The sequence below is a fragment of the Vanrija albida genome, assembly GCF_041260175.1.
Source record: "Vanrija albida strain AlHP1 chromosome Unknown contig_1, whole genome shotgun sequence".
In the NCBI taxonomy this organism is placed as follows: Eukaryota; Fungi; Basidiomycota; class Tremellomycetes; order Trichosporonales; family Trichosporonaceae; genus Vanrija; species Vanrija albida.
The window spans coordinates 3,373,657-3,396,916 of NW_027191420.1; the positions used below are offsets into that span (position 1 = coordinate 3,373,657).

The 23,260-nt window shown below is 63.4% G+C and overlaps 9 protein-coding genes and 1 non-coding gene across 10 annotated transcripts; 8 read left to right on the plus strand and 2 right to left on the minus strand.

Moving 5' to 3' along the window:
* Positions 1–426: 426 nt before the first annotated feature.
* Positions 427–1,639, plus strand: Q8F55_001359 (uncharacterized protein; the record flags this gene model as incomplete). Its single annotated transcript, XM_069349985.1, has 3 exons — positions 427–805; positions 842–1,002; positions 1,055–1,639. 3 exons carry the CDS (start codon positions 427–429, stop codon positions 1,637–1,639), a joined length of 1,125 nt encoding a protein of 374 aa, XP_069213529.1.
* A 210-nt stretch (positions 1,640–1,849) lies between these two features.
* Positions 1,850–3,179, minus strand: Q8F55_001360 (uncharacterized protein; the record flags this gene model as incomplete). The annotated part of the gene is made up of 11 exons (XM_069349986.1): positions 1,850–1,954; positions 1,988–2,127; positions 2,233–2,291; positions 2,326–2,380; positions 2,416–2,494; positions 2,529–2,650; positions 2,684–2,722; positions 2,755–2,819; positions 2,852–2,916; positions 2,954–3,077; positions 3,109–3,179. 11 exons carry the CDS (start codon positions 3,177–3,179, stop codon positions 1,850–1,852), a joined length of 924 nt encoding a protein of 307 aa, XP_069213530.1.
* Positions 3,180–4,055: 876 nt separating this feature from the next.
* On the plus strand, positions 4,056–4,154 carry Q8F55_001361. The gene has a single exon. It is a non-coding gene; the product is annotated as a tRNA-Arg (tRNA).
* A 1,661-nt stretch (positions 4,155–5,815) lies between these two features.
* Q8F55_001362 (uncharacterized protein) lies at positions 5,816–7,570 on the plus strand (the record flags this gene model as incomplete). Its single annotated transcript, XM_069349987.1, has 1 exon — positions 5,816–7,570. One exon carries the CDS (start codon positions 5,816–5,818, stop codon positions 7,568–7,570), a length of 1,755 nt encoding a protein of 584 aa, XP_069213531.1.
* A 519-nt stretch (positions 7,571–8,089) lies between these two features.
* Positions 8,090–9,056, plus strand: Q8F55_001363 (uncharacterized protein; the record flags this gene model as incomplete). The annotated part of the gene is made up of 7 exons (XM_069349988.1): positions 8,090–8,125; positions 8,185–8,242; positions 8,352–8,580; positions 8,654–8,815; positions 8,853–8,884; positions 8,922–8,944; positions 8,988–9,056. 7 exons carry the CDS (start codon positions 8,090–8,092, stop codon positions 9,054–9,056), a joined length of 609 nt encoding a protein of 202 aa, XP_069213532.1.
* Positions 9,057–9,295: 239 nt separating this feature from the next.
* Positions 9,296–9,697, minus strand: Q8F55_001364 (uncharacterized protein; the record flags this gene model as incomplete). Its single annotated transcript, XM_069349989.1, has 2 exons — positions 9,296–9,405; positions 9,460–9,697. 2 exons carry the CDS (start codon positions 9,695–9,697, stop codon positions 9,296–9,298), a joined length of 348 nt encoding a protein of 115 aa, XP_069213533.1.
* A 1,063-nt stretch (positions 9,698–10,760) lies between these two features.
* Q8F55_001365 (uncharacterized protein) lies at positions 10,761–11,396 on the plus strand (the record flags this gene model as incomplete). Its single annotated transcript, XM_069349990.1, has 3 exons — positions 10,761–10,834; positions 11,012–11,334; positions 11,374–11,396. The coding sequence occupies 3 exons, from the start codon at positions 10,761–10,763 to the stop codon at positions 11,394–11,396; spliced, it is 420 nt and encodes a 139-aa protein (XP_069213534.1).
* A 1,112-nt stretch (positions 11,397–12,508) lies between these two features.
* Positions 12,509–16,456, plus strand: SNT1 (DNA-binding protein snt1; the record flags this gene model as incomplete). The annotated part of the gene is made up of 1 exon (XM_069349991.1): positions 12,509–16,456. The coding sequence occupies one exon, from the start codon at positions 12,509–12,511 to the stop codon at positions 16,454–16,456; it is 3,948 nt and encodes a 1,315-aa protein (XP_069213535.1).
* A 2,580-nt stretch (positions 16,457–19,036) lies between these two features.
* Positions 19,037–21,444, plus strand: srk1 (MAPK-activated protein kinase Srk1; the record flags this gene model as incomplete). Its single annotated transcript, XM_069349992.1, has 6 exons — positions 19,037–19,055; positions 19,501–19,763; positions 19,801–19,989; positions 20,043–20,154; positions 20,193–20,639; positions 20,678–21,444. 6 exons carry the CDS (start codon positions 19,037–19,039, stop codon positions 21,442–21,444), a joined length of 1,797 nt encoding a protein of 598 aa, XP_069213536.1.
* A 384-nt stretch (positions 21,445–21,828) lies between these two features.
* On the plus strand, positions 21,829–23,152 carry Q8F55_001368 (uncharacterized protein; the record flags this gene model as incomplete). The annotated part of the gene is made up of 5 exons (XM_069349993.1): positions 21,829–21,878; positions 21,915–22,021; positions 22,096–22,306; positions 22,471–22,840; positions 22,883–23,152. 5 exons carry the CDS (start codon positions 21,829–21,831, stop codon positions 23,150–23,152), a joined length of 1,008 nt encoding a protein of 335 aa, XP_069213537.1.
* Between the last annotated feature and the right edge of the window lie 108 nt (positions 23,153–23,260).

The window sequence follows — 23,260 nt, forward strand, 5'->3', positions numbered from 1 at the left end:
ATGCCGTGTAGCCGGCGCGTGATGGTCACAGTGCCCGTGTCGGCGCGAGGCAGCTCACAAAGATGTCCTCGTCGCACTCCGCATTTGTGTCCAAACTATGGGAAGCCGGGGTAGGAACCCCGCCGGCGACCCTCAAACAAGGACGAAACTCTACACCCTCGACGGGGTGGGGGCAGGATGGGCGCCTGCCGCCGTGACTTGAGCGCAAAGCTGTGGGTCGGTCGAGAGTGATGCGGAGGACGAGCGAGCGCGGGCTTCGAGAAAATATAGGCGGCGGCCTGGGGTGGCTGGTGCGAGCCAGCTCGCGTGCAGCCACGTGAGATTGCTTCCGCGAACATCACCGCGCCGGTTCATGACGTCCGGCATCCTCGTCTTTTGGCGCGGGCGACAGAGCCACCTCTGCTCTTCACACTCACCCACCTCTCCATGCCGCCGCGACTCGTCCTCCCCCTCGCGGCCACGTGCGTGGGCAGCGCTTCCGCATCGCGCGCGTTCGTACTCCCGCTCTCCGTGCGCTCTCTGCACGCGCTCTCGAGGCCCACAGCCGCGGCGCCGGCGCTGCGCCTCACGCGCCACCTCGCCTCGCACACCGACGATCCAAAGTACCAGCCGGGCGCGGGCGCGCGGGGCCGGCCGGCCGAGAGCACGTCCGAGCTGCTGGAGCGTCTCGAGGCCGAGGCGCGCCGGCGTGCGACCGCGTCCGACGCGCAGCGCGACCATGCCGGCCCGTTCCCGCTCGGCGTCGGCGCTAGCGGGCGCCGCAAGCCGTGGAAGGCGTGGTCGGACCTCGGGATCCGCGGCAAGAGTGCGTTGCTGGGAGAGTTGGGCTAACTGACGGCAGTCGGACGCGCGTTCAGGCAGAGCGGAAACCTCGCGATCATTCTGGTCGGCGGAGGCCTGTTTGTCATCCTGACGATCGCGCTCACGACCGAGCTGTTTGCCAAGAACTCGCCGAGTGTGCTCTACTCGCAGTGCATTGACATGATCCGGGATTCTGATGCGGTGGGTGTGGAGCTGAGCGATGACGGCGATGTAGCTCCCGCTGACGGTACAGCTCAACGGATACCTCCTCCCACCGCTCTCGTACACGCACTCGCCGCACTCGTCGGCGCCGACCCGTGGGTCCGCACCGGTCGTGCACCGCGCGGTGCGCCACCCGATCTCGGGGCGCGATCACCTGCTCATCACGTTCTGGGTGCACGGGCGGGGGCGGGACGAGCCCGAGCCGCTGTCGTGGGCCAAGAAGTGGTGGGGCAAGGCCGAGGGCTGGACACGGCAGGCCGGATACCTCCTCGGCGTTGCGAGCGAGCCGGTCGAGCCGGCCACGGATATCGTGCAGCCTGTAGCTGCGGCCGCGGAGAGCAAGGAGGCGAGCCCGGGTATGCTGGGCCGCTGGGCGTCGTCGCTCAGCTTGCGGGGTGCCGCGTCGGCAGTCCGCAGCGTGACCAAGTCGGAGCCTCCCGGAACGTACAAGATTGGCGAGGTCCGCGCCGACTACGTCAAGAATGCCGCCGGACACTTTACGCTGCTATCGCTCGTCGTCGACGTGCCCAGCAGCCGCGCGCCGCACCCCGGCCGGGCGACAGTGTACTGGAGCCCCGAGGCGGACCGCGAGGGCCTGATCAGCCGCCATCGATGAGGAGCAAGAGATGCATCACTGCTCTTGCAGGGCGTCGTGTGTGGCTGCATGCTGGGTTGGTGGGCTACAGTAACAGTGTTCGACGACGCGACGGCCAAGAGATCCCGGAACGATGCGGAGCGATGGGTGCACAACATGCCGCGTGTGTGTGGCGGGGGTAAGGGCCGAGCTGCCAGCAACTCGGGGAACGGGGCGGGGGCGCGCGGGGCGCTAGAACGAATGCCGATGTCTTGGGCCGGTGCGGTCGCTGCTGGGCCGCTTGAAGGCGTAGACTGCGAACAGGCGCTGCATGTAGCGCGACGACGGGGATTGGAGCTGCCGTCAGCCGTGGCACGCGCGTCGGCCTACATCGCGCGCGCAGGCGTCGCTCAGGCGCTCGAGCGATCTCCGGCGCGGGCCCGACTCGAGGCGGCTGGATATGAGGCGGCACAGCGTCGGCCCGATGACGGACGCGTGTAGCCTTCCGGCGCGGAGGAGGGCCTGGGAGGCTGCGTGGCGTGTCAGCTGGCCTCAGGTCTGCCCGGGCGGCAACTCTGGGCGTGTGCTCGTGCGGCGGCTCTGGGGGTCAGTGGCACACACACGCGGCGACGCACCACTGGGCATGTACGCGCCGACGGGGCACCCGACCTCCTGGAAGTAGAACTGGGACGTGCTTTTGCTTCAGCCCGGCGCGGGGTGGGGCTTACAACACGCCGGTGGCGGCGAGCGTGCGGTCCAGGCTGCGGGGCAGGTCGATATCCGCTAGGCCTGTCAGCGGCGTCCCCAGCCCAACGCACAGCTCTTCGTGGCGAGGGCGTCGCGCAGCGACGCGCACCAGCTGGTCACGACGGCCGAGGGCGTGCCGTCGATGCATTCCTGCGTCAGCCATACCCCGACGTACTTAACGCACGAACGACATCGAGCTCTCGACGAGGATCATGAGCCCGCCCGGCCTGAGCACGACGGCGAGCCGCTCAACCAGCTGCGCGTAGTGCGGGATGTCCATGAGCATGGCCTTGACGTGTATCAGGTCTGCGTGAGTGCTTGGGCCGCGGGGTGGCGTACCGAACGTGCCGCCGGCCCACGGCAGCGGCTTGGTGACGTCTGGTGTCAGCGCGGGAGGGCCAGCAACCCACCGACAGTGTGGAACTCGACGTTGCCGTGCGGCGCGTCCTGGCGGCCGTACGCGGCCCAGTTGATGCTAGGGTCAGCTCGGGACAGAGCAGGACGCACTCGACGCCGAGGACGTCGGCGAACGGGTGCCGCCGCGCCGTGGAGAACGCCCATGTACCGGTCCCCTGGGTGTCAGCTGGCGCTTGGAGGGGGGCCACGCACGGTGCCGACATCGAGCACGGCGCTGCGCCGCCCCGAGGCGTGCACGGCGCCGAGGTGCGCGCCGACCAGCTGCTCCTCGGTCGGGCTGAGCAGCAGCGTGTGCGCGGCGTGCAGCGTGTCGAGGCTGGCGTCAGCGGTGTGGCGGGCGGACTTACCGCTCGCGCTCGTGCCGGTCCGCGGTGGTGGGGTCGTGCTGGGGGTCTGGCGCGCCCATCGAGCTGGGCATGGCGGGGTTGCGGGGGAGATGGAGGTCGAAGCCCGTCGTTTGAGGTCGTGTGTTCGGTACGGGGTAGTAGTGTCAAGAAATAGTGCGAGTCGCCACGGCAAACAGCTCAGCAGGCCACCATTGAAGGGAACTGGGGGAGCCCCCTCCTCAGAGTTTGTTTTGAAGGCACCCCCCGCCGCCACCACCGCCCGAGAATGTATGCACGCAGCGCCAAGCCGACCCCGCGCCCAGGACGGGATTCCAGCGCCGTGGCCTGCAGCACGCCGAAACATGCGCCAGGCGCTCGTTTCACCCCGAGTTCGCGATAGCGAGTAGCGACAGCCTTGGGTTGGATCTGCAGCGAGAGATCGCTGTCGCAGGGCGCGGCTCGGCATCGCTCGGCACGGGGGGGGGAGGGGGGGGCGCAAGGCTTCGCGCGATACAGGACGGTGGTGACGTGCTGGCCGGGATGCCGAGGCATGGGGCGGCGCGGCTGGCCTGCCTCGTAGCTTGGCCCCGGGTGCACGACACACAGCGGGACTCCTCCGACCCGCCAGCGGCTCGCCGCAGTTCATCAAAATGGCACGCCCGTGTGTGTGCGAGATGTGCGAGACACAGATCAGAAGATCGACCCGACGCGCCCTGTTGGCAGTCGTCAATGTCGTCAGTGGGCGCGGAGGAAGCCTGGGGTTGCCGGTCGGCATGGTGCGAGGGAGGTCTCTGTCTCAAGACGGCCCACCACCCTATGCATCCACATCCCGCCTCAGACCCTCGCCATGACCAGCACGACTCGCATCAAAGTGGTCGCATCACTGCCACACACCCCCACACACACCCCGTAAGCTTAAAAGGATCGTCCGGGCGCACGGACAGCCGGCCCGAACAGCCGGTGTTTTCGTCTGCTTAGCTCAGTGGCAGAGCGTTGGCCTTCGGTTAGGGACCTGTCCCGTCCATGCCTAAAACCAACGGTCGTAGGTTCGACCCCTGCAGTAGACTTTAATTCTTTTGTTTTGGCGGCGGGCGGGCGTTTGGCGGTGATCCTGCGGCTGCCCTCCGCTGGAACTGCCTAGCGGCGATGTTGTGTGGGAGCGAGTGATGGTGAGACTGGGCAAGCTTGTTAAAGTGGGTGTGTCGTGTGCATGCCTCGGGCGTGTGGGTGGTGAATGAAGTGGAGTCGTGGGGAGTTGAGCCTGGCGAAGGGCGAGCACCGTCGCGTCGTAAGCGCTGCAGGCGGTGAGAATGAAGCCAGATGGGAACCAACCTAATGCACACTGCATTCCCCGTCGCCGTTGGCAGTGCAGCGCGGCTGTGCATGCAATCGCTAGCACATGCAGCCCACACTCGCACACACGTTGGTGCTCCGAGTCCGCAGGGGCCCATCCACACAGGATCTTGCTCCGGGGCAATACGTCTGAACGGCGTCGCCATCGATCCACCAGGAACCCGGCTGCTCAGCTGCCCAGCACCCGGCTACATGTGCCCAGTGAGCAGATCGACGACACCAGAGATTGGCCTCGATGCCCGTCGCTGTTCGACGCTCGTCGCTGCTCTCTCTCGACGCTCGCCGCCGCGTACCTCCGGGCGACACGGTGCCGGCGAGAACGGAGGGCCTACTAGACGCCGCAGGCATACCCACTGACGCGGCGGTTGACGACGCCCGGGCCCGGCGGATACGGAGACATGAAACGCTGGGCGCGGCTGCCGGCCGATATAAGGTTTTCCCTGGTTGTCTAGACGGCGGGCGGGGAGGGGAGGGGGGGGGGGGGGGAGAGCCACGAGCCAGAGCACATGGAGCACGCACAGCTACTTGAATTAGGATTTGCTAACGGGCACTTTCCTTGTTATGGATGGATATGCTTATGCAATGGAGACGGGCGTGGGGGGCGTGGGCTGGCGAGTTCGTTAATAGCGACGCCACGGAAGGTAATACTGCCCCGCATCGTCCGCATCGTCTACACTAGCACACACGGCGGCGATCTAGCGTGCGTCCAGCGCGGGGTGCGGTGCAGATCGCGCGCGTAGCAGATGTGCAGCGCAGCAGCAGCACGGCCCCTCGCGGCTGCGCGCATCCCTCAAACGTGCGAGGGGCCGCGGCAGGTGAAGCACGCAGGCGAGCAACAGCCGCCCGGGGTAGCATGGGAATGAACGTTGCCCACCGCGCCGACTATCGCGGGGTGCACCCCCCCTCCGCCCGGTTGGGCCGGCCGCCTGCGTTTCGGTCGCTCGTCGGGTCAGGGGGAGCGGCGCGCTGCCGGCCTCCTGGTACCTTTTACGCTTTCCTGGTCGACGTCGTACCCTTCGCGTAATGTCTACAGTCTGGCTCATGACTCTGCTCGTCCTGCCCCGCGCATCCCCTCGTCATGGTCGCCGCTGTTTGCGGGTACGCGCGACTACCCCCCGCCTGCCCAGGACTCTGAAACGCTGCGACTGCCGCGACCGCGGCTGTGCCAAGGCCCATTCCGAGGCTTCCTCTGCTCGCCCCGGCTGAGCCCAGCCCCCTCCTCCACTTGGGGGGGATGAGGACAAGCTCTGCTTCCCGGCCATGGACGCGTGCCGCGACGACGACGCAACAATAGCCGCGAATCAGATATAATGCCTCGTGGGAGCACTGACCATCCCCCATCCATCCCCCCGCTCACCCACTAACCACCACCATCATGAGGCTCTCATCGGTCCTCGTCGCCCTCGGCGCGCTCGGCGCCGTGGCCGCCCGCTCACGCTCAGAGTTCGACAACCTCCGCATCATCGACAACTTCTCAAAGCAGTTCCTCTGGCCCAACAGCAAGAAGCAGGCCGACTCGATCAACTCGACCCTCCTCAGCGAGAACGTCCACGGCACTATCGATGCCACGACAAACTTTGACGGCCGCGAGCTCAACACCGAGTACCTGTTCGGCCTGTTCGGTCACCTCGACACGACGGGCCCGTCGTTCCTCGGTATCCCCAAGAACTTTACCGTCAACGCGCTCCTCGTCGAGAACGACAATGTCGCCGCGTCCGTCATCTTCGACTTTGAGTACCCTTACATCAACCGCACGTTCCCCCTCGAGCTCGTCACCTTCTTCACCGTCAACGACCAGGACGAGATCACAGAGTACACGACCACCTTCCGCCGCTGGCCCTGGGCGTCCGAGGTCATCCTCCCGCTCCAGGTGCCGGCCATGGCCGAGTGGATCGGGCTCAAGAAGTGGGACAACGACTCGCAGGTGTTTGCTCAGTACTATGCCAACCAGACGTGTACCGGTGCCCAGAAGTACTGCTACGGCGACAACCAGCAGTACGACTCGTTTGACCACTGCATGAGCCACCTCCTCGACACCAAGGAGATTGGCGACATGTGGCACCTCGGCGGCGACAACATGGCCTGCCGCTTCCTCCACGTCGGCATGCTCGAGGCCCGCCCCGAGATCCACTGCGACCACGTCGGACCTTCGGGCGGCGACATGTGCATCAAGCGCGACTACAATGACGTCGTCACCAACAACCACTTTGAGCACGGCTTCATCGGCCCCCTCACGCCCAACAAGGACAACAAGCCCTACATCGGCCACCTCAAGATGACGGGCAGCTCGCACCTCAACTCGGGCATCGAGATCCTCATGGAGCGCGAGAACCAGGCCTCGTGGGACTCGACCATGTTCGCCGCCAACGGCGTCTACCTCTTCGTCGCCATCATCATTGCCGCAAAGCTCATCGAGGCTGCCATCACGTCGGCCGACCCCTCTCTCGCCGACATTCAGGAGGTTGACGACCTGAGCCTCCGCGAGGAGAAGAAGAAGCACCGTGTCGTCCTTGCCATCCTCACCCTCATCATTGGCGCCATTGCCTTTGTCCTCGAGTTTGCCGCCATTCCTGCAGTGTTTGGTGACGAGACGCTCGTCGCCGTCCAGCGCGTCCGCTTCGCTGCCCTCCTCATCACCACCCTCTACCTCTTTGAGCTCTCGTACGGCTTCTACCTCCGCCCCATCGAGACCTTCTACAAGCTCGCTACCATCTTTGTGCTCACCGCGTCCGTCACCGCCTTCCAGTACTCGCTCCGCCCCATCTACCTCGTCGCGACCCTCTCGCTCCTCTTCGTCGCCACCACCAAGGGCCTCCTCTGCGCCAGCTACCTCGCCGAGCACTACGCCGAGGGCCGCGCCCACGGCCTGTACAAGTGGACGTGGATCCAGATTGCCATCTTCGACGTCTTTGGCCTCGCTATCATCATCTATTACGCCATTGCCGGCCACCGCTTCGTCTATGTCGCCTTCAGCATCGTCTTCGACGTCATCTTCTGGATCGGCGTCGTTGCGTTCGTCTACATGGAGTTCCTCGTCTGGCAGTGGTGCTACAACCGCTGCAACGAGCTCGCCAGGAAGGGCCTCGTCGCGCTTCCCACCTCGGAGGAGGAGGCTGAGACCGCGGCCTAAGCTGTGTGTCGCTCCCCCTCCCCACTGTTAACAGCCAACCTGGCCGTGGCACTAGATCATAGCCTATCCTCTGCATCCATCGTTTGAACATTGCATCTCGTTGCATCATGTCCATGCCTCGAGGCTCTCTGCCATACACGGTTTGGTCCCGTCAAGTGTCCGTCTGCGTCCCTGCCTCGTGGAATGACGACACTTTGGCCGCGTCCAAGTCTGCCGTTGTTGTAATGTCCGCGTCCTCGACCGAAAACGAAACCCTGCTCTTTCTTGCAGTCTTCATCATCTCGCAAAGCTCCCCCTTGGCCCCTCACACACATGGGCCCCAAACGCAGACGGGACTCGATCCCGACCTCTTCCCCAGCTGACTCTGCTCCACCACTCCCACCGCGCCGCTCAAAGCGCAAGGCCGTCGCACCGGGGCCCGCGGTGACGCCTCCACCTCGCGCGCCCCCTCCCCCTCCTCCGCCCGCACCAGCCAAGACTTTGACACGTGACGGTTTTGAACAATGGCGCATCAAAGAGATGGGATTTGGCGCAGACGTCTACTACAACCCATCGGTGAGTCGCTGCTTGCTTGCTTGCTGCTCGACAGAGCGCCCTCGACTGACAAAACCAAGTTCATACCCCAGGAGGAAGCAGATCAGTGGTACGACCAACTGATCGCGCTCGAGACCTGTAGGTTTTTGCTCACCGACTCGCTGACACTAACGCGTGCAGGGTGTACGTTCCCTCGCCCCTCTCCCTTTCGTCGGCACCCCAGCTCAAGCAACTCACGCACACACAGACAATCCCACGCTCACCGTCTACGGCAAGACAATCACCCAGTCTCGCGCAGTGGCCGTGTACGCAACGACCCCAGGCACGAGCTTCAAGTACTCTGGAGCCGAGATTGACGTGCACTACCCCCTTCCCCCCGCCCTGCGCGCCATGGCCAGCCGCGTAGAGGACGCCCTCGGCGTGCAGTTCAACCACGTCATGCTCAACCGCTATGACGACGGCGGCGTGTACATTGGGTATGTGTCTTGTCCGCGGCCTTGTTCTGCGCTGACTGTGGCGTCCGCCTCTCTGGCGTCCAACCCTCTCCAGACGGCACTCGGATACGCGCGACAATGTCATTGTTGCCAGCTTGAGCGTCGGCGCCGAGCGGACGTTTGTCATGACGCCTCGCTTGCCACCCAAGGCGAGCGGCATTGTTGTTTCGCCGGAGCGCAGCGCCGAGCTGGCCGTGCGTCAGACGAAGCGCTGGTCGTGAGTGCTACACGAGGGCTCCGGCTGACATTGGCAGCCTCGCCAACGGCAGTCTGCTCGTCATGCAAGGTTGGTGTGGTTGTGGGGGCATGCACGCTGACGACAGGCATGACCCAGGACTTTTGGAAGGTGAGGTGCAAGCCGCACGCCCGGTGCCCCACTCACCTCGCAGCACGAGATCCCAAAAGAACCGAAAGTCAAACACGGTCGAATTAGCCTCACATTCCGTCAACTTGCATAGGCCCAGCAGCTCAGCAATACATTCGTATTGTACAAGACGACATATCAAGTGTACGGAATACTACGGACACGACACACACGCCTCAGGACGGACTCATCGTCATCTGGCGGGGCGCGGTGGGTGCGAAGAACCAGCAGGTGCCCCACTCGAATCGACGCGACTGCGCCGCCACTCACGGTCCAACCTCCACCCAGCGATCAATTTGCCACCCACCTTGTTTTCTCGCGCTCGGTGCCGTTCTACTCTGTCTTTTTCTTACCGCGACGCACTGCAGCTGCAGGCTTGCTTGCAGCACGGCTGCGGTACACGACAAAGCCGACAGCAAGCACGATCAGCAAGACGATGTTGGCTGTGGCGGCGTCAGCGGTCGTGGTCGACAACAGGGCCAAGCCGGAGGCCTCACAGATGACAAAGTTGACCGACGCGCCAAGGAAGGCGGCAAAGCTCTCGAGAATGTCCCAGAAGAGGACGACGAGGCCATGGACAAATGTGTAGACGACGCCCCATGCCGACGACACGATGGCAAAGGCGCTCTCGCCCACGCCCTGGAGGTTGTGTGAGTCGAGGCACGACAAGGCCGGGGCCGTGCTTGCCTGCACAGTGTGTACGAGACCCATGAAGAGAGCTTGAGCGTCAGACATTGTGAGTTAATGCTGCTGGGTTGGGAAGAGTGCAGTGCAAAAGTCGCTGATTCATGCCAGGCTGTTGTTGTACCCCCCCCCCCCCCAACGAGACAGATGGCCTGCTGGTCTGCTGTCGGCTTGCTTGTCTGTGTCCTGCTGCTGCTGGCCTGCCTCTTGCGGTATGCCGGGTTTTTCGACGAGTTGGGTGGCAAATTCGCTGGCTCTGCGCCACACCCAAGTTTCCATTGGCGGGATCAAATTTTCGCATGGCTGAGAAGGGCACGACGGCAGAGAGGGGCTACCCACTCTGCCCTGGAGGGACAAGGGGGTCGTAGGTCTTGTTTGCCTCTGTGCCCGCGCGCGCTGCCTGCAGCGGAAACCCGATCGATCCACCCTGGCTGCCAGTCGGCGCGACTCGACTACCACAACATGGTACATTTGATCCCGCTAATGGTTGTTCATCGTCGTCGTCGTTCAACTTGTTTTGGTTTTGCAAGTTGCGGTCAAATGCCTAATCCAGGCTAGTTAGGACGTGGTCCCAAGTCTACCGTCTCTGGCTGCCTTCCTCCCTCCCTCTTGCCTGCCAGTCGACACTCTCTCTCCTCTCTCTCTACTCGTTCCTTCAATGCTCGTCTCTGCCTAGTATCACTTTTCACCTTCACCCCCACCACCACCTTCAACCACTCTCGATTATAGTAATACACCTCTACACCGTCCTTTCCAGCGCACAACCAACAGCATCCTCTTTCAAAACACGTCGACACTTCGAGACTCCTACAACTTGAACATTGTGACCCACGCCTTTGCCGCCATCGACAGTCACTTGATACCCTCCGTCCCATCCCCACCGATTCCACCTTACCACCCACAATCCGACATCCAACTCTTCACACTGTCTGCACCAACCTCTAGCGCCGTCGACAGACTGCGCATACTGCCCACCACGCTCTCATGATGCCGCAGGGGCCGCAAGGCCGCCAGCCCCCGCCGCATTTGCCGTTAAAACCTGCAGCGGCGGCCACACTCGAGACCGGCAGCGGCAGCGCCGCGCGCGCACGCGAAGTAGAGGCCGTCCCCGCCCATGGGCCTCGCGACCGCGACCGTGATCGTGACCCACGCGACAACCGCGGCGGACCGGGATTTTGGCCTCCAGAAGTGAGTGTGAGACACGAGATGGGCGCGGAGACGGATTCGGGTGCCATTGTGCTGACACGACCGCTTTGTCAACCCCATCCATGACCGCCGTATCAATCCCATCCTCATACGACGCGCCCTCTTACCCCTCGTATCATTCATCTCGACCCCTGCCCCGACCATCTCGACCATTTAAAGGCCCATGGACGACCGTGGCCACCCCGTCAGCCCCGTGGCTCGTTCCGTCCATCCGGGCCCAATGGACGACCTCGGAGCCCATCGCCACCGCGACGAGACCGCGACCGAGACTTTGACCGCGACCGCGACTGGGAGAGGGATCGTGATCGCGATTGGGACCGGGAACGCGACCGTGAATGGGGGTTTGACCGACGTGGACCACCACCCGGCCCACCAGGTCGCGGCCCTCCGCCCCGAGACCGCCCTCCCTTTGATCGTGACTGGGAACGCGATGACCGACGCTTTCGAGACAATGACCGCTACCGTGACCGCGATGACTGGAGGTGGGGTTCCGTACCAGTTTCGTGTTCTAACCGTTGCAGCGGACCACGCTCCCCTCGACTGAGCCCGTTGCCACCAAGAGATCGAGGGAGGCCGATTTCTCCACCGCCGCCTCCAGGATGGAGAGGGAATGGCCACCGTGGCCCTCCATCACGGGAGGAAGGGCGTCCTGTTCCAGGTCCTGGCCCCTCGACAATGGCAGCCAGGTCACCACCTCGTGCCCCTCGCTCGATGCGAGGATCGACGTCGCCATCTGCCGACCCGACTGCTCTTCCTGCTCGACGCAGCCCCGGCCAGAACGCTAGCGACCTGGAAGAAGGAGAGGTTCTATCTCCTGTTCGCCATCTTCGTTGGCCTCCACCAGATGGACGCGACCGTGACCGGGATCGCGATCGTGAACGAGACCGCGACCTGCGCGAACGCGAACTCCGCGAGCGTGAGCTCCGTGACCGAGATCGTGACCGCGACAGAGATAGAGATCGCCGATGGCCCTCGCCTGGTCGTGACCGTGAACGTGATCGCGAAAGGGAATGGGGGCCTCCTCGAAGAGAGTGGGGTCCTGGCAGACCTCGGCCCGGTTCCCGACAACGGAGCCCATCACCACCACTGTTCAGTGGCCGCCCAATGGACGACGGATGGGGCTCCCGCCGTGGAAGGGCAACTTCATCACCTGTTCAATCTCGTCGCGGCGGCTCGGCTGGCCCCAACGATGCTCGGTCCTCTCGTCCATACTCACCCGCGACCGATTCAGTAGCATCCGCATCACGTCCTCGTTCACCAGCGTCACGTACTCGCACTCCCCCAACTGGCTTCCCAGACAGCCGATTCCAGGGCAGAGACGAGCAAGACCGTAAGCCGTCAATACCTCGCAGCGAAGCGAGCGAGAGTCGCACCGATGGGGACCGCCACGCACCAGCGGATGATTCTGCAACAGCTCGGGCTCAAGACGACGAGCCTCAAACCTCCAGCCCATTGACGAATGGGCCAACATCGGCAGAACAATCCTTGCCGGCATCCGCCCTGACTGGAGCTCTTGGGCTCAGTATTGGCGACGAGGAGAAGACGGCGCCTGTGGAGGATCCTCCGGCCGCTGCGACCGCCCCTGTCGAGGACGATAAATCTGCCAAAGCCGTGCAAGGACCAAACGCTGCCGACGCTCAAGACGACAGCAAACCCATGCAGGAGCTTGTTCAAAGTGATCTGGCAGCGAATGCGTCGAATGTGGTTGTTCAAGACGTTCCGACTGAGCCGCAGTCGGAACCCGCGAAAGAACCCAACTCTCCGCCTGCACCCGAGGCTTCTGCACCGGAGGCTTCTGCCGCAGAAGCATCGGAGGAACCAATCGTTCACCCCTTGTCCGCGACCGAGCGCCAACCAACACCAGAGCCAGAGCCCGTGGCAGAGTCCGCTGCTGTGCGGCCACCGACGCCGGAGCCAGTCGAGGCGAAGGTTGAACCGGAGGTCAAGGAACTCGAACCAGCTGCTGAGGAAAAACCTGTCGAATCTCCCCAGCCCACCGAATCACGCGAGCCTGTCGATTCATCCAAGCTCGTAGAAGAGCCCGTGGTGGCTGCCGAACCGATTTCTGTCGACCCATCCGAGGAGCTCACTGTTACTACCACTGAGCAGGCAGTTCCCGTTCCAGCAGAGAAGTCTGCGGTCCCCGAACCTACCGCAACTGCCGCTGCACCAAAGATCGAGGAGGCGGCTCCTGAGCCTATCGCTGAACCTGCTGTCGCTCCATCAGAAGCCGTTCCAGAACCATCAGCAGCCGAGCCCAAGGTTGACGTCGACAATGATGTGGAGATGGCCGATGCCGACGCCGACGCCGTGCCCATCGCGCCCCTCCCAACCGCTGAGAGTGCCGCAAAGGTCGATACCGGAGCCCAACCTGTCGAGGATGTGGTGATGGCGGAAGAGACCACCGAACTACCGCCAGCACCTACTGTCGACTTGGGCGAGACCAACGCTGTTGTTGTGCCCGCTGTAACGGAACCTGAAGCGGCCGCGAGCCGGAAACCCTCTGTCGACAACGGTGTCAACCTCGACTCGGAACGCCCTGTTTCGTTCGACGACTCCCCAGCTCTCTCCCCGCAGTCGCCCGTTAGCACGGTTCTTCGGGAGCGGCGCACAGTTGACCGCCCTACTCGCACGAGGCCAACACGACAGCGACTCAGCACCAAGCTCAAGTCGGATTCCGCTCGTGCGACCCCGGATGCACCGCCAACTCCGCGGGAAGGCGATGGTGACGACGCCATGCCTCCGCCTTCGGATGCTCCTGACGGCGAAGAGGAGGTCGATGGTATGGAAGTCGACGAGCGTGAAGCGGTCCTCGTCGCTGGTGTCAAGGCGGCACTCGGCAAACCTGCGAGCTGTGACAAGACGGTCGAGGATATTCTGTCCTGGAACCAGGAGGCAGCGCCGACAGAGAGCTCGCGGGTCCCCAAGGTTGGCAACTTCCATGCGGACCAGCTCATCGCCGACATTGTGCGACCGATGGCCGCTGAGCAAGCACCGACTGCTACTATTGTGGCGAGGGTGGTTGTTCGTGAGAACCATGAACTCGAGGAAAAGATCACCTATCTTAGAGAGGAGTACCTCGAGCTTGACCAGCTTTGGACTGAGCACCGCGAACTGCTCGATAAGACGATGGAGAAGCGAGGACCACCCCCAGCCGACCTGTATGCTGTCCCGGGCAGCGTTCTCCCTCCACCCACCCCAGGTGTTGTTCCAGCGACGCCAATCGCAGAAGAGCCCTCGTACAGTGGTCGCTCCAACCGACGCCGTGGTGTCGGCGATGCGGTTGCTACCGAGGCCGAGTACCAAGCCATCCTGGCCGGTCTTGCCGACAGTGCGGCCAAGGACCCGACGCACCGCGCCACCAAGACGGCGGCCACGATCCCCGACATGATCCTTGATAAGGAGCGCGACTTCCGGTATGAAGACGAGAACAATCGCATCGACGACCCATTGGCCTTTTACAACTTTTCCGGCAACGCTGAAGCCATCTGGACGGACGAGGAGCGCGACAAGTTCCTCAAGCGATACCTCATGTGGCCAAAGCAGTTTGGAAAGATTGCCGAAGGCCTGCCCAACAAGAGTGCTGGCGACTGTGTTCTCTACTACTACCGGACAAAGTACGACAACGACTACAAGAATCTTTTGGCTACGAGACGTGGTGCCAACAAGGCCAGAAGATCTGCGGTTGCTAAGAAGAAGAGCTCTGCACTCATGGCCGATCTCGAGCGCAACAAGCAGTCAACCCCCACTCCAAAGGGCAACCGCGGACGTGACCGCGAGGGCTCGACGTCGACTACTGCCACGCGGGAGGGTGGAGGTGGTCGTAACAAGCGGGCTCGCCAAGGCTCCGACATGCCCGCAACTCCTGGGGCTGATACTCCCGCCCGCAAGCGAAGGCCGGAGGGCGAACCCGACGTTGAGAGCGCGACACAATCAAGAGCCGAATCGGAGGCGCCGTCAACTGCCAGCAAGACCAAGTCGCGTGGTGACAAGACACGAGCCAAGGGGAGCAAGCGACCTCGAGTCACCAAGGACGTTGTGGAGAATGCCCCACCAGAGGTTGCCGAGGTAGTGGCGCCGGTTCCCCAGCCTCCTATTGTGCAGCCTGTCACTGCGCCAGCGGCCGTCAGTGAAGCCCCCCCGGCGCCTGTGCCTGTCACGACGACGGATTCAAGTGCCGCAACCCAGGTTGTTGACCCCGCTACTGGCCTTGTTGTCGACGCTGTCCCCCTTCTCCCACCTGTCAAGAGAGCGAGACGGAAAAAGGTTGTCGAACCGGTTGACGCCAACGCGCCTCCCTTGGACCCGAACGCGCCACCACCCCCGCCAGGTGAAGGCGGCAAGCCCAGACGCACGACTACCAACTCCTACTGGTCTGTTGCTGAGAAGCAAAAGTTCCCCGAGCTGGTACGCGAACACGGTGCCGACTTTAGAGCTATTGCCGACAAGCTTGGGAACACCAAGACGGTCATTCAGGTCAGAAACCACTACAATCAGACTGTCGACGCCATGAGAGCCAGTGGCATCGTTCTGCCGGCGTCTACCCAAGTGGGTGTTCAACCAGTCAAGGTCAACGGTGTCGAGGCTGCCAGGGAGACCAAGCCGGTCATCGCGGCGCCTGCCAATGCGACAGACCAGCCACCGGCGCAGCCACCCCAACAGCAAGCACAGCCAGTCTACCCCGCTCGATACCCTCAGCCGCAGGGGTACGAGTCCTACCCTCCTGGTGCTCGTAGGACGTCGCACGAGTACCCCGAGCCGCGACGAGACTCGTTCCCGGCCGAGCCTCGTATGGCCGTGTTCCCTCCTAGTCCGCCTCACCAGCGAGTGCCCTCGCCGCCTGCCCCTGTGTCAAGATCTGGAGGCATGCGCATCTCGGCGCTTCTGAATGACGACCCGCCAAAAGACACCAAGCCCTTCGACACTGCCTCGGTCGTGTCGGATGGCACCGTGGACGAGTTTGATGGCCCAGCGCAGCGCCGCCCCTCGCCTCTACCTGGAGGAGTCTACCCCTCTTATGAGCAGCAACCGCGCCGCCCGGCGTTCGAGGACCGCCCACCGTCGTTTGAGCGTGGCCGATCGTTTGAAGACCGCCATCCCTCATTTGAGCGTGGACGGTCGTTTGAGCGAGACCACCATGGGTCGTACGAGCGAGGCCGATCGTTTGAGCGGCGGCCTTCGTTTGACCACCCAGATGAGCGATACCAGCGCCAGTATGGTTACCCTCCATCGGGGGCTCCCCCCAATCGCCACTGGCAGCAGCGCGAGGGTCCTCCTCCTCCAGGTGCTTTCTACCCACCGCCTCCCCACGGCTCTGCGCCTCCGGCCGCGCGAGGTGGACCGCACTGGGATCCTGCCGGAATGCCGGCGCTCGGCGTGTTCCCCCCTAACGGGTCTGCGCACCCTCCAGGTGCTCCTATCCACGTGCACTCTGGGGCACCACCTCGCCCAGTCGATTACGGCCGACAGGGTGACTGGCGGCCGTACTTGCATACTCCCAATGGAGCGGCGGCCGGCGGACACGAAGCTCCGGCGGCACGGGGGTTGTCACCGTCACGGGCGTATGGCCATCGGGGCGCGCATGATCACGCGGCGCCGCGATAGAGAAGTGTTTTGCCTTTGCAGCAGCAGTCGCATGAGTGCATCGTCTACTGTATCCGAGCGAGCCCTGGGACAGGAGTGTGGTGTGTCGTAATGTGGAGCAACGTAACCTGTAGCCCGTACCTTTGGTCTGATCTGTGGCAATGTACAAGTATTGGTTTGGAGGAGAGCAGCATGTGGTGTGTGGTGGTGCTATACGTGGTGCGGCGTTCAATCGTCGTGTGGGTGGTCGATGACGCGTTTGGTGCAGGGTGCTAAATCGGGCCAAACAGTGACGTCAGGGCTGGTCCAACGGCCAAACGCCGCTTCCGCAGTCTGCTCCTTCGTTTGTTCGGCGGCGCTCCAACGACAAGGGCAGCGCAGCGCCAGCGCGTCCCACATGCGCGCAGCACATGAGCGCGCCGCGCCAAGCATTATTGGCGACTCGGCGTGGCGGAATGGCAATCCGCGAGCACGCTCTACAAATCAATCTGGGGCAAGTGAACAAATCGGTTTGGGCGGGGGAGGGGGTTGGCCCTCAACAACGAATGCATGGGCTCAAGGGGCGCGAGGGCAGCTAGCGCTGGCTGTGGCTCCAGCTCCACGCTGACGAGTGGTCGTCATGGCGTGTTGCGTGCTGCATGCGTTCGTGAGGGAGGGGGGGTGAGGTGGGAAGAAGGGGCGGGGAGAGCTCGGATGCAGATCAGTGGCAGAGCACTGCTGTCGGTGCGCCGAGCTCGGCGTGGTCGTGGTCGCGAGCGCTGGCTGGGTTGCTTGCTCGCTGCTGCTGGCTGGGTATGTAGCAAGCTACCACGCTAGCATATGACGAGTGTGAGCCGGCACGCGGCACGACGGCCTGCTAGCGCAATGTGCGATCCCGAGCCATGATTTGTATTCGCGGCGTGTGGGAGGTGGGAGGGAGGGGGAAGGGGGGAGGGGGGAGGTGCCATGGCCCGGCCTGGCCCAGTCGGTTGGTCACTGTCGGGTGGGGCTTGGCGGGCGGGCGGGTCGACGGTCGTCAGTGCTCGCTGGCTGGCTGGCGCTGCCTCCCTCCTTCCCACTCACCCCCCCTCCCCGGCCCAGCAAACCAAACCACTGACATCATCATCGTCACCACGACCACCCTCGTCCCCACCAGCGCGTCAGTTGCGGCGTCTAGCTGGTCGTGGTGGTGCTGCTGTTGTAGCTGGTGCAGCAGGTGCTCCTCCCAGCGAGCCATGCATCTTTGTCATCGCTTGCGTCGTTTGCGTCCTCTTCATATCTCTTGCCGTACCACCCGTCTGCTCACCTCCTCGTCCTCGACGACACCATCTTCAACACCCCAAACTCGCCAAACCCTCCCCGCCACGATTGCGTTGCTATCTGTCGACGACGTCAGGCCAGAACAACCACAGCGATAATCTCGACCACCCGCCGCTGGCCCTCGGATACCGCCTTGACAGACTTGAAGGCCCGTCACGCCTTGCTCGTCGTCCTCGTCGCGCTGGCCGCTTCCCCTTCCCCCTCCCCCTCCCCCGCTGCACTCGCTGCACTCGCTGCTGACTGCTCAAACGAGGTACTAGGTGCCATCTTGAGCCGTTTGTCTGTCGAATCCGACCTACCCGATCCGACCCCGCCCCACCCACAACCACTCCACCTCGCCAAGGCGCCATACAATCGCCGACAATTACCCTTTTGTTAATCTCGCCCGCCGCCTCTGCCTCATCGACGGCCCCCACCTCGCCTCGAACCTTGTACATACCTGTCCAGCTAGGTGCTGCACTCGCTGCACTTGCATCTCGACAATCTCCCTCCCTCGCCGCTGCGACTCGTTGTCCGAGCCCTAGCCCACCACTGTGCGTGCGCCGCCGTGGCCCCCCCTTAAATCGACGTCGTTTGCCCCCCCCCTGTGTAACTGTTGCCGTCATACAGTCCATCACTGCAAACTCGCCTTCGCCGCCTACAGGCCAAAAGCAGAAGCAGCACCAGCAGCTACATCACACCCTGCCTTCCCTCATCCTCCCACATCAACCTCCACGTTCGATTCCTTCACTCGACAATCTTGAATCCTCCCAATCCACACACGAAGACGACGACGACGACGGCGGCGACACCCAGAGCAGCATTATCCCACTCGCAGACATTGTCGAATCGCTCTCTCCCACCTCCCCCTCCCCCTCCCCATCGTCCCCGGCCAGCACAAAGTTGAGCCTTTCGGCCCTCTCCTCGTTGCCGTCATCGCCAACAGCAACGGCCAGGACATCCGTCTCCTCTGCATCGTCATCCGCATCCGCACCCGCACCAAAGACCAGCAGCATCCCATCGGCCATCACAAACCGCCGCAACTCACCCTCTCCGATCCATCACTACCACAGCCAGAAGCACGGCGAAAAGACGGCCCTGCATTATCAGCAGCTCCACTTTCAGCCCAAACCCGTAGGCATCGCAAAGCCCTACACCGCATCCGTCAACGCATCGCACCACACGACGGCGACCAAAGACTCGAAGAGCACCCCTCCCACCACCACCTTTGTCACCACTGGCCGCTCACCGCGCACCCGCCGCCAAGACTTTAGAGCCGCCCTCAAGAAGCTAGAGACCATCCACATCGCGGATCAAGACCCAATGTTGTCCAGTTTCAAGCGTGAGCAGCAAGCCATAGCATCCACAACCCTTTCCGTCTTCTTCCTGGTGGCGTGCGCGCGCGTCGTCAAAATGCCCACAGAGGCCCACTCTCACAAGTGACGACGCGGCAACGCCCCCCTTGGTCTACGGCGCTCATTGCGTCATGGTACCCGTCTCAATCCCGTTGATATTGGGCCGTAGACGCGGCGTAGCTGGCCGAGTAGGTGGCGTGCATGCGGCTCCTGGCGCCCAAAGAACTCGTTTGGTGCCCGTTCCCAATTCTTGAAGTGGCTTGCTTTCCTTTGAACCGCGTGGATTGATTCCCAACCCCCAACCCCCCTCTTGTGCGGCTGCAAACGCTGCCGTGGTGTGGTCGTTCCTGTCTTTGTCATCGGATCCCACGCCCACATCTCAACACACCTCACCGCCAATGGCCCTCGCAAGAGCACCCCTAACCATCGCAGAGATCCTCCGGCATGGCAAGCAGGCCCACGCTGAGCGTGAGCGCCGTGCTGCAAAGGAGCAGCCGCCAGCCGCCGAGGCACAGCCAGCACCCGCCCCTCCCACCCAGGCTTCCTCCTCGCAGCCCCCGGCATCGCAAGCTCCAGCCGCAGCTTCCAAGCCTGAGAAGAGTGCTGCGGTCGCTCAGCAGCCAAACTATCGTGAGGAGGCCGAGAAGATTGTCGCAGAGGAGAAGGCACAGGGCGAGAAGATGCCGAAGTATGAGGTATGTGACCACCCTGTGGTCCGTGCTGACTGTGCAGGGCCTCGATGACTACACGTTGATTGAGAAGATGGGTGATGGTGCATTCTCAAACGTGTACAAGGCGATCGACAACCGCAGTGGCAAGAAGGTCGCCATCAAGGTTGTCCGCAAGTACGAGTTGAATTCGACTCAGAACGGCAACAGGCACCTCAACCAGAACTTCAAGAAGCGCCCGCGTGTCACCGAGGTGAGTAGGGTGGCACGGCCATCGGTGGACAGAGCGCGGTACTAACCTTCCAGCGCGCCAATATCCTCAAGGAGGTCCAGATCATGCGCGGCATCGACCACGACAGCATTGTCAAGCTGCTGGGCTTCTTCGAGAGCGAGGAGCACTACTTCTTGATCCTGGAGCGTGAGTTGCAGTACGTTTGGCTTGTACTGATCTATCAGTTCTCGAAGGAGGCGAACTGTTCCACCAGATTGTCAAGCTCACCTACTTCTCCGAGGAGCTGTCCCGTCACGTCATCCTCCAGGTCGCCGAGGGCATTCGTTACCTGCACGAGGTGTGCGGCGTTGTCCACCGCGACATCAAGCCCGAGAACCTCCTCTTCGAGCGCATCCCAGTCGTCCCGTCCAAGCATCCCATTCATCGCCCGTACGATGAGGAGAAGGAGGACGAGGGAGAGTTTACCCAGGGAGTCGGCGGCGGCGGCATCGGCAAGGTCAAGATTGCCGACTTTGGCCTGTCCAAGATTGTCTGGGACGAGCAGACCATGACGCCGTGTGGCACGGTCGGATACACGGCCCCAGAGATTGTCAAGGACGAGAGATATAGCAAGTCTGTCGACATGTGGGCTCTTGGGTGTGTCCTGTACACGCTTCTTTGTGGCTTCCCTCGTGAGTGTTTCTGAACGCGGGCACCACTGACATTGCAGCATTCTACGACGAGAGCATCAATGTTCTGACCGAGAAGGTGGCGCGCGGCTACTACACGTTCCTCAGCCCCTGGTGGGACGACATTTCGGCGTCGGCAAAGGACCTGATTACGCATCTGCTTTGCGTCGACCCGGCTCAGCGATACACGATCGACGAGTTCCTTGCCCACCCTTGGATCAAGCAGGGCCCTCCGGCTCCTTCGACGACGAGCCGTCCTCATGCTGCCGCGCCCACCGACTCTCCGCTCATGGCGTCCATACGCGCGGGCAACCGCGAGGGCCGTTCGCCAGGCGTGGGCCAGCTCAAGGAGGCGTTCGACATTACCTACGCCGTCCACCGCATGGAGGAGGAGGGTGCCAGGCGGCGAGCATACAATGCTGCCGGCGGCAGCGGTTTCCTCAACGCGCTCAACGAGGACGACGAGGAGGAGGACGCCCAGGTGCAGCTGGAAGAGGCCAAGCGACGACACGGCGAGGCTGTGGCGCGCCAGATTGACCAGCACCGCGCCAAGGCGGCTGCGAATGCTGCGGCGGGCGTCAAGGACCCCGTTGTGACGCACTATGTGGGCCGCGGCGGCGCGAACAGGCGCGAGGCTGAATCAGTGTTGTACGATGGACGTGCGGGCACGCGTGACCGTGGACGGGGGTCGAAGAATGTGTTTGAGCTCGACATCAACAACGCGACGCTACTTAGCCGCCGGCAAAAGAAGCCTGGCGCGGCGTTCCCGACGTTGGTGCTGCCGACGGCCACTACGGTGCGGTCGTAGTGTAGTGCCTTGAACAATGTTATGTTTGGTAGCAGAGACGTATTGTGATTGTGTTATCAGTAGTTGATGCAGTCAGTGCATGAGAGTTGGGGGGGAGGGGGGGGTTCGGCAGAGGCGAGGGGAGTATGGTGTGAGGTAATAGGAGCTGGATGGGTTGTATTGTGACATAAGATTAGTGACGCGGGCGCCGGTGATGAAGTAGGGTGTGGGCGGGGTGTGGCGCGCGGGGCCAGGCGCCCAAGTCCGTCACTGGGCGGGGGGGCGTCGCTGGCCGGTCGGTGAGCAGTTAGCCGGCCTACCGCCGGCGGCGACGACCCCACAACTCCACTCGAGTATATCTTGCGTGCTGCATTGCTCCCCTCTCCACAACTTGCAGCTAGCAACATGAAGGCCATCCAGATCACAAAGTACCAGCACCCGAGCCAGCTCGAGATGTGAGCCAGCCGCCCACGCCTGACAGCTGACAGCAGCTCCAACATCCCAGCCCCAGAGCCCAAGAAGGGCCAGGTGCTCGTGGACATCTACGCGGCCGGCCTCAACTTTTTCGACATCCTGCAGGCGCAGGGCAAGTACCAGAGTGAGTGGGGCGTGCGAGCTGTGGCGAGCCTGCGAGCGTGACTCGGGTGGCAGAGTAGGCGCTGACGAGCGCAGGCCAACCGCCCTTCCCGTTCGTCCTCGGCGCCGAGATCGCGGGCCGCATCAGCGCAAACTCGCCCATTCCCGAGACGTCGCCGTTCAAGCCGGGCGACCGGGTGCTCGGGTACACGCAGGGCGCGTACGCCGAGCAGGTGGCCGTCGACCCCATCCAGCTGCTGCCGGTGCCGGAGAACATTAGCCTCGAGCAGGCGACGGGCGTGTACCTGTGAGTGTCGCGAGCGAGCCGCGCAGCGGCGAGCGAGCGGGGCGTGGTCCGAGGCGTGATCCGAGGGGTGACCCGCGAGGCGTGGGCCGCGCGGCTCGTACATGGCGCCTTGAGGAGCTCCACTCCCCCACCCATGCACAGCGATCCCCCCGCTGACGCGCCAGCACCTACCCCACCTCGTACGAAGGCCTCGTGGGCCGCGCCAACGCGCAGCCCGGCGAGTGGGTGCTCGTCCTCGCCGCGGCCGGCGGCGTCGGCCTCGCCGCCGTGCAGATCGCAAAGATGCTCGGGTGCAAGGTCATCGCGGCCGCCGGCTCGGCCGAGAAGCTCAAGATCGCCGTCGAGCGCGGCGGCGCCGACGCGACCGTCGACTACGGCAAGGAGGGGTGGCAGAAGGAGGTGCTCAAGATTACGGGCGGCGCGGGCGTCGACGTCGTCTACGACCCGGTCGGCATGCTCGTCCCGTCGCTCAAGTGCGTCAACTGGAACGCGCGGCTCGTCGTCGTCGGCTTTGCCGCTGGCGCCATCGAGAAGGTAGGTCGAGGTGAGCTTTGTGGCGGCTAACGCCGCCCCCAGGTCCCCGCCAACCTCCTCCTGCTCAAAAACGTCGCCGTCGTCGGGCTGCACTGGGGCGCGACGGCAAAGAAGGACCCCGGACGCTACGTCGAGGTCATCCAGCTCGTCCTCGAGCACATCCGCAACGGCGACCTCGTGCCCCAGGTCTTTGACCCGCTCTACGAGGGCCTTCAGAGCGTGCCCCGTGGTCTCGTTGACATTGAGAAGCGCAAGACGTGGGGCAAGGCGGTCGTGCGCATCCGCAAGGACGCGACGGATGCCAAGCTCTAGTTGTAGATGTATGCAGTGTGCCAATGTTGTGGAGTGGCGCTGCACCGGTGCGAGCAAGGCCTGGCCGGCGTGGGTTGTCCTTGAGAGCTGGGCAGTGGCGGGGACGCG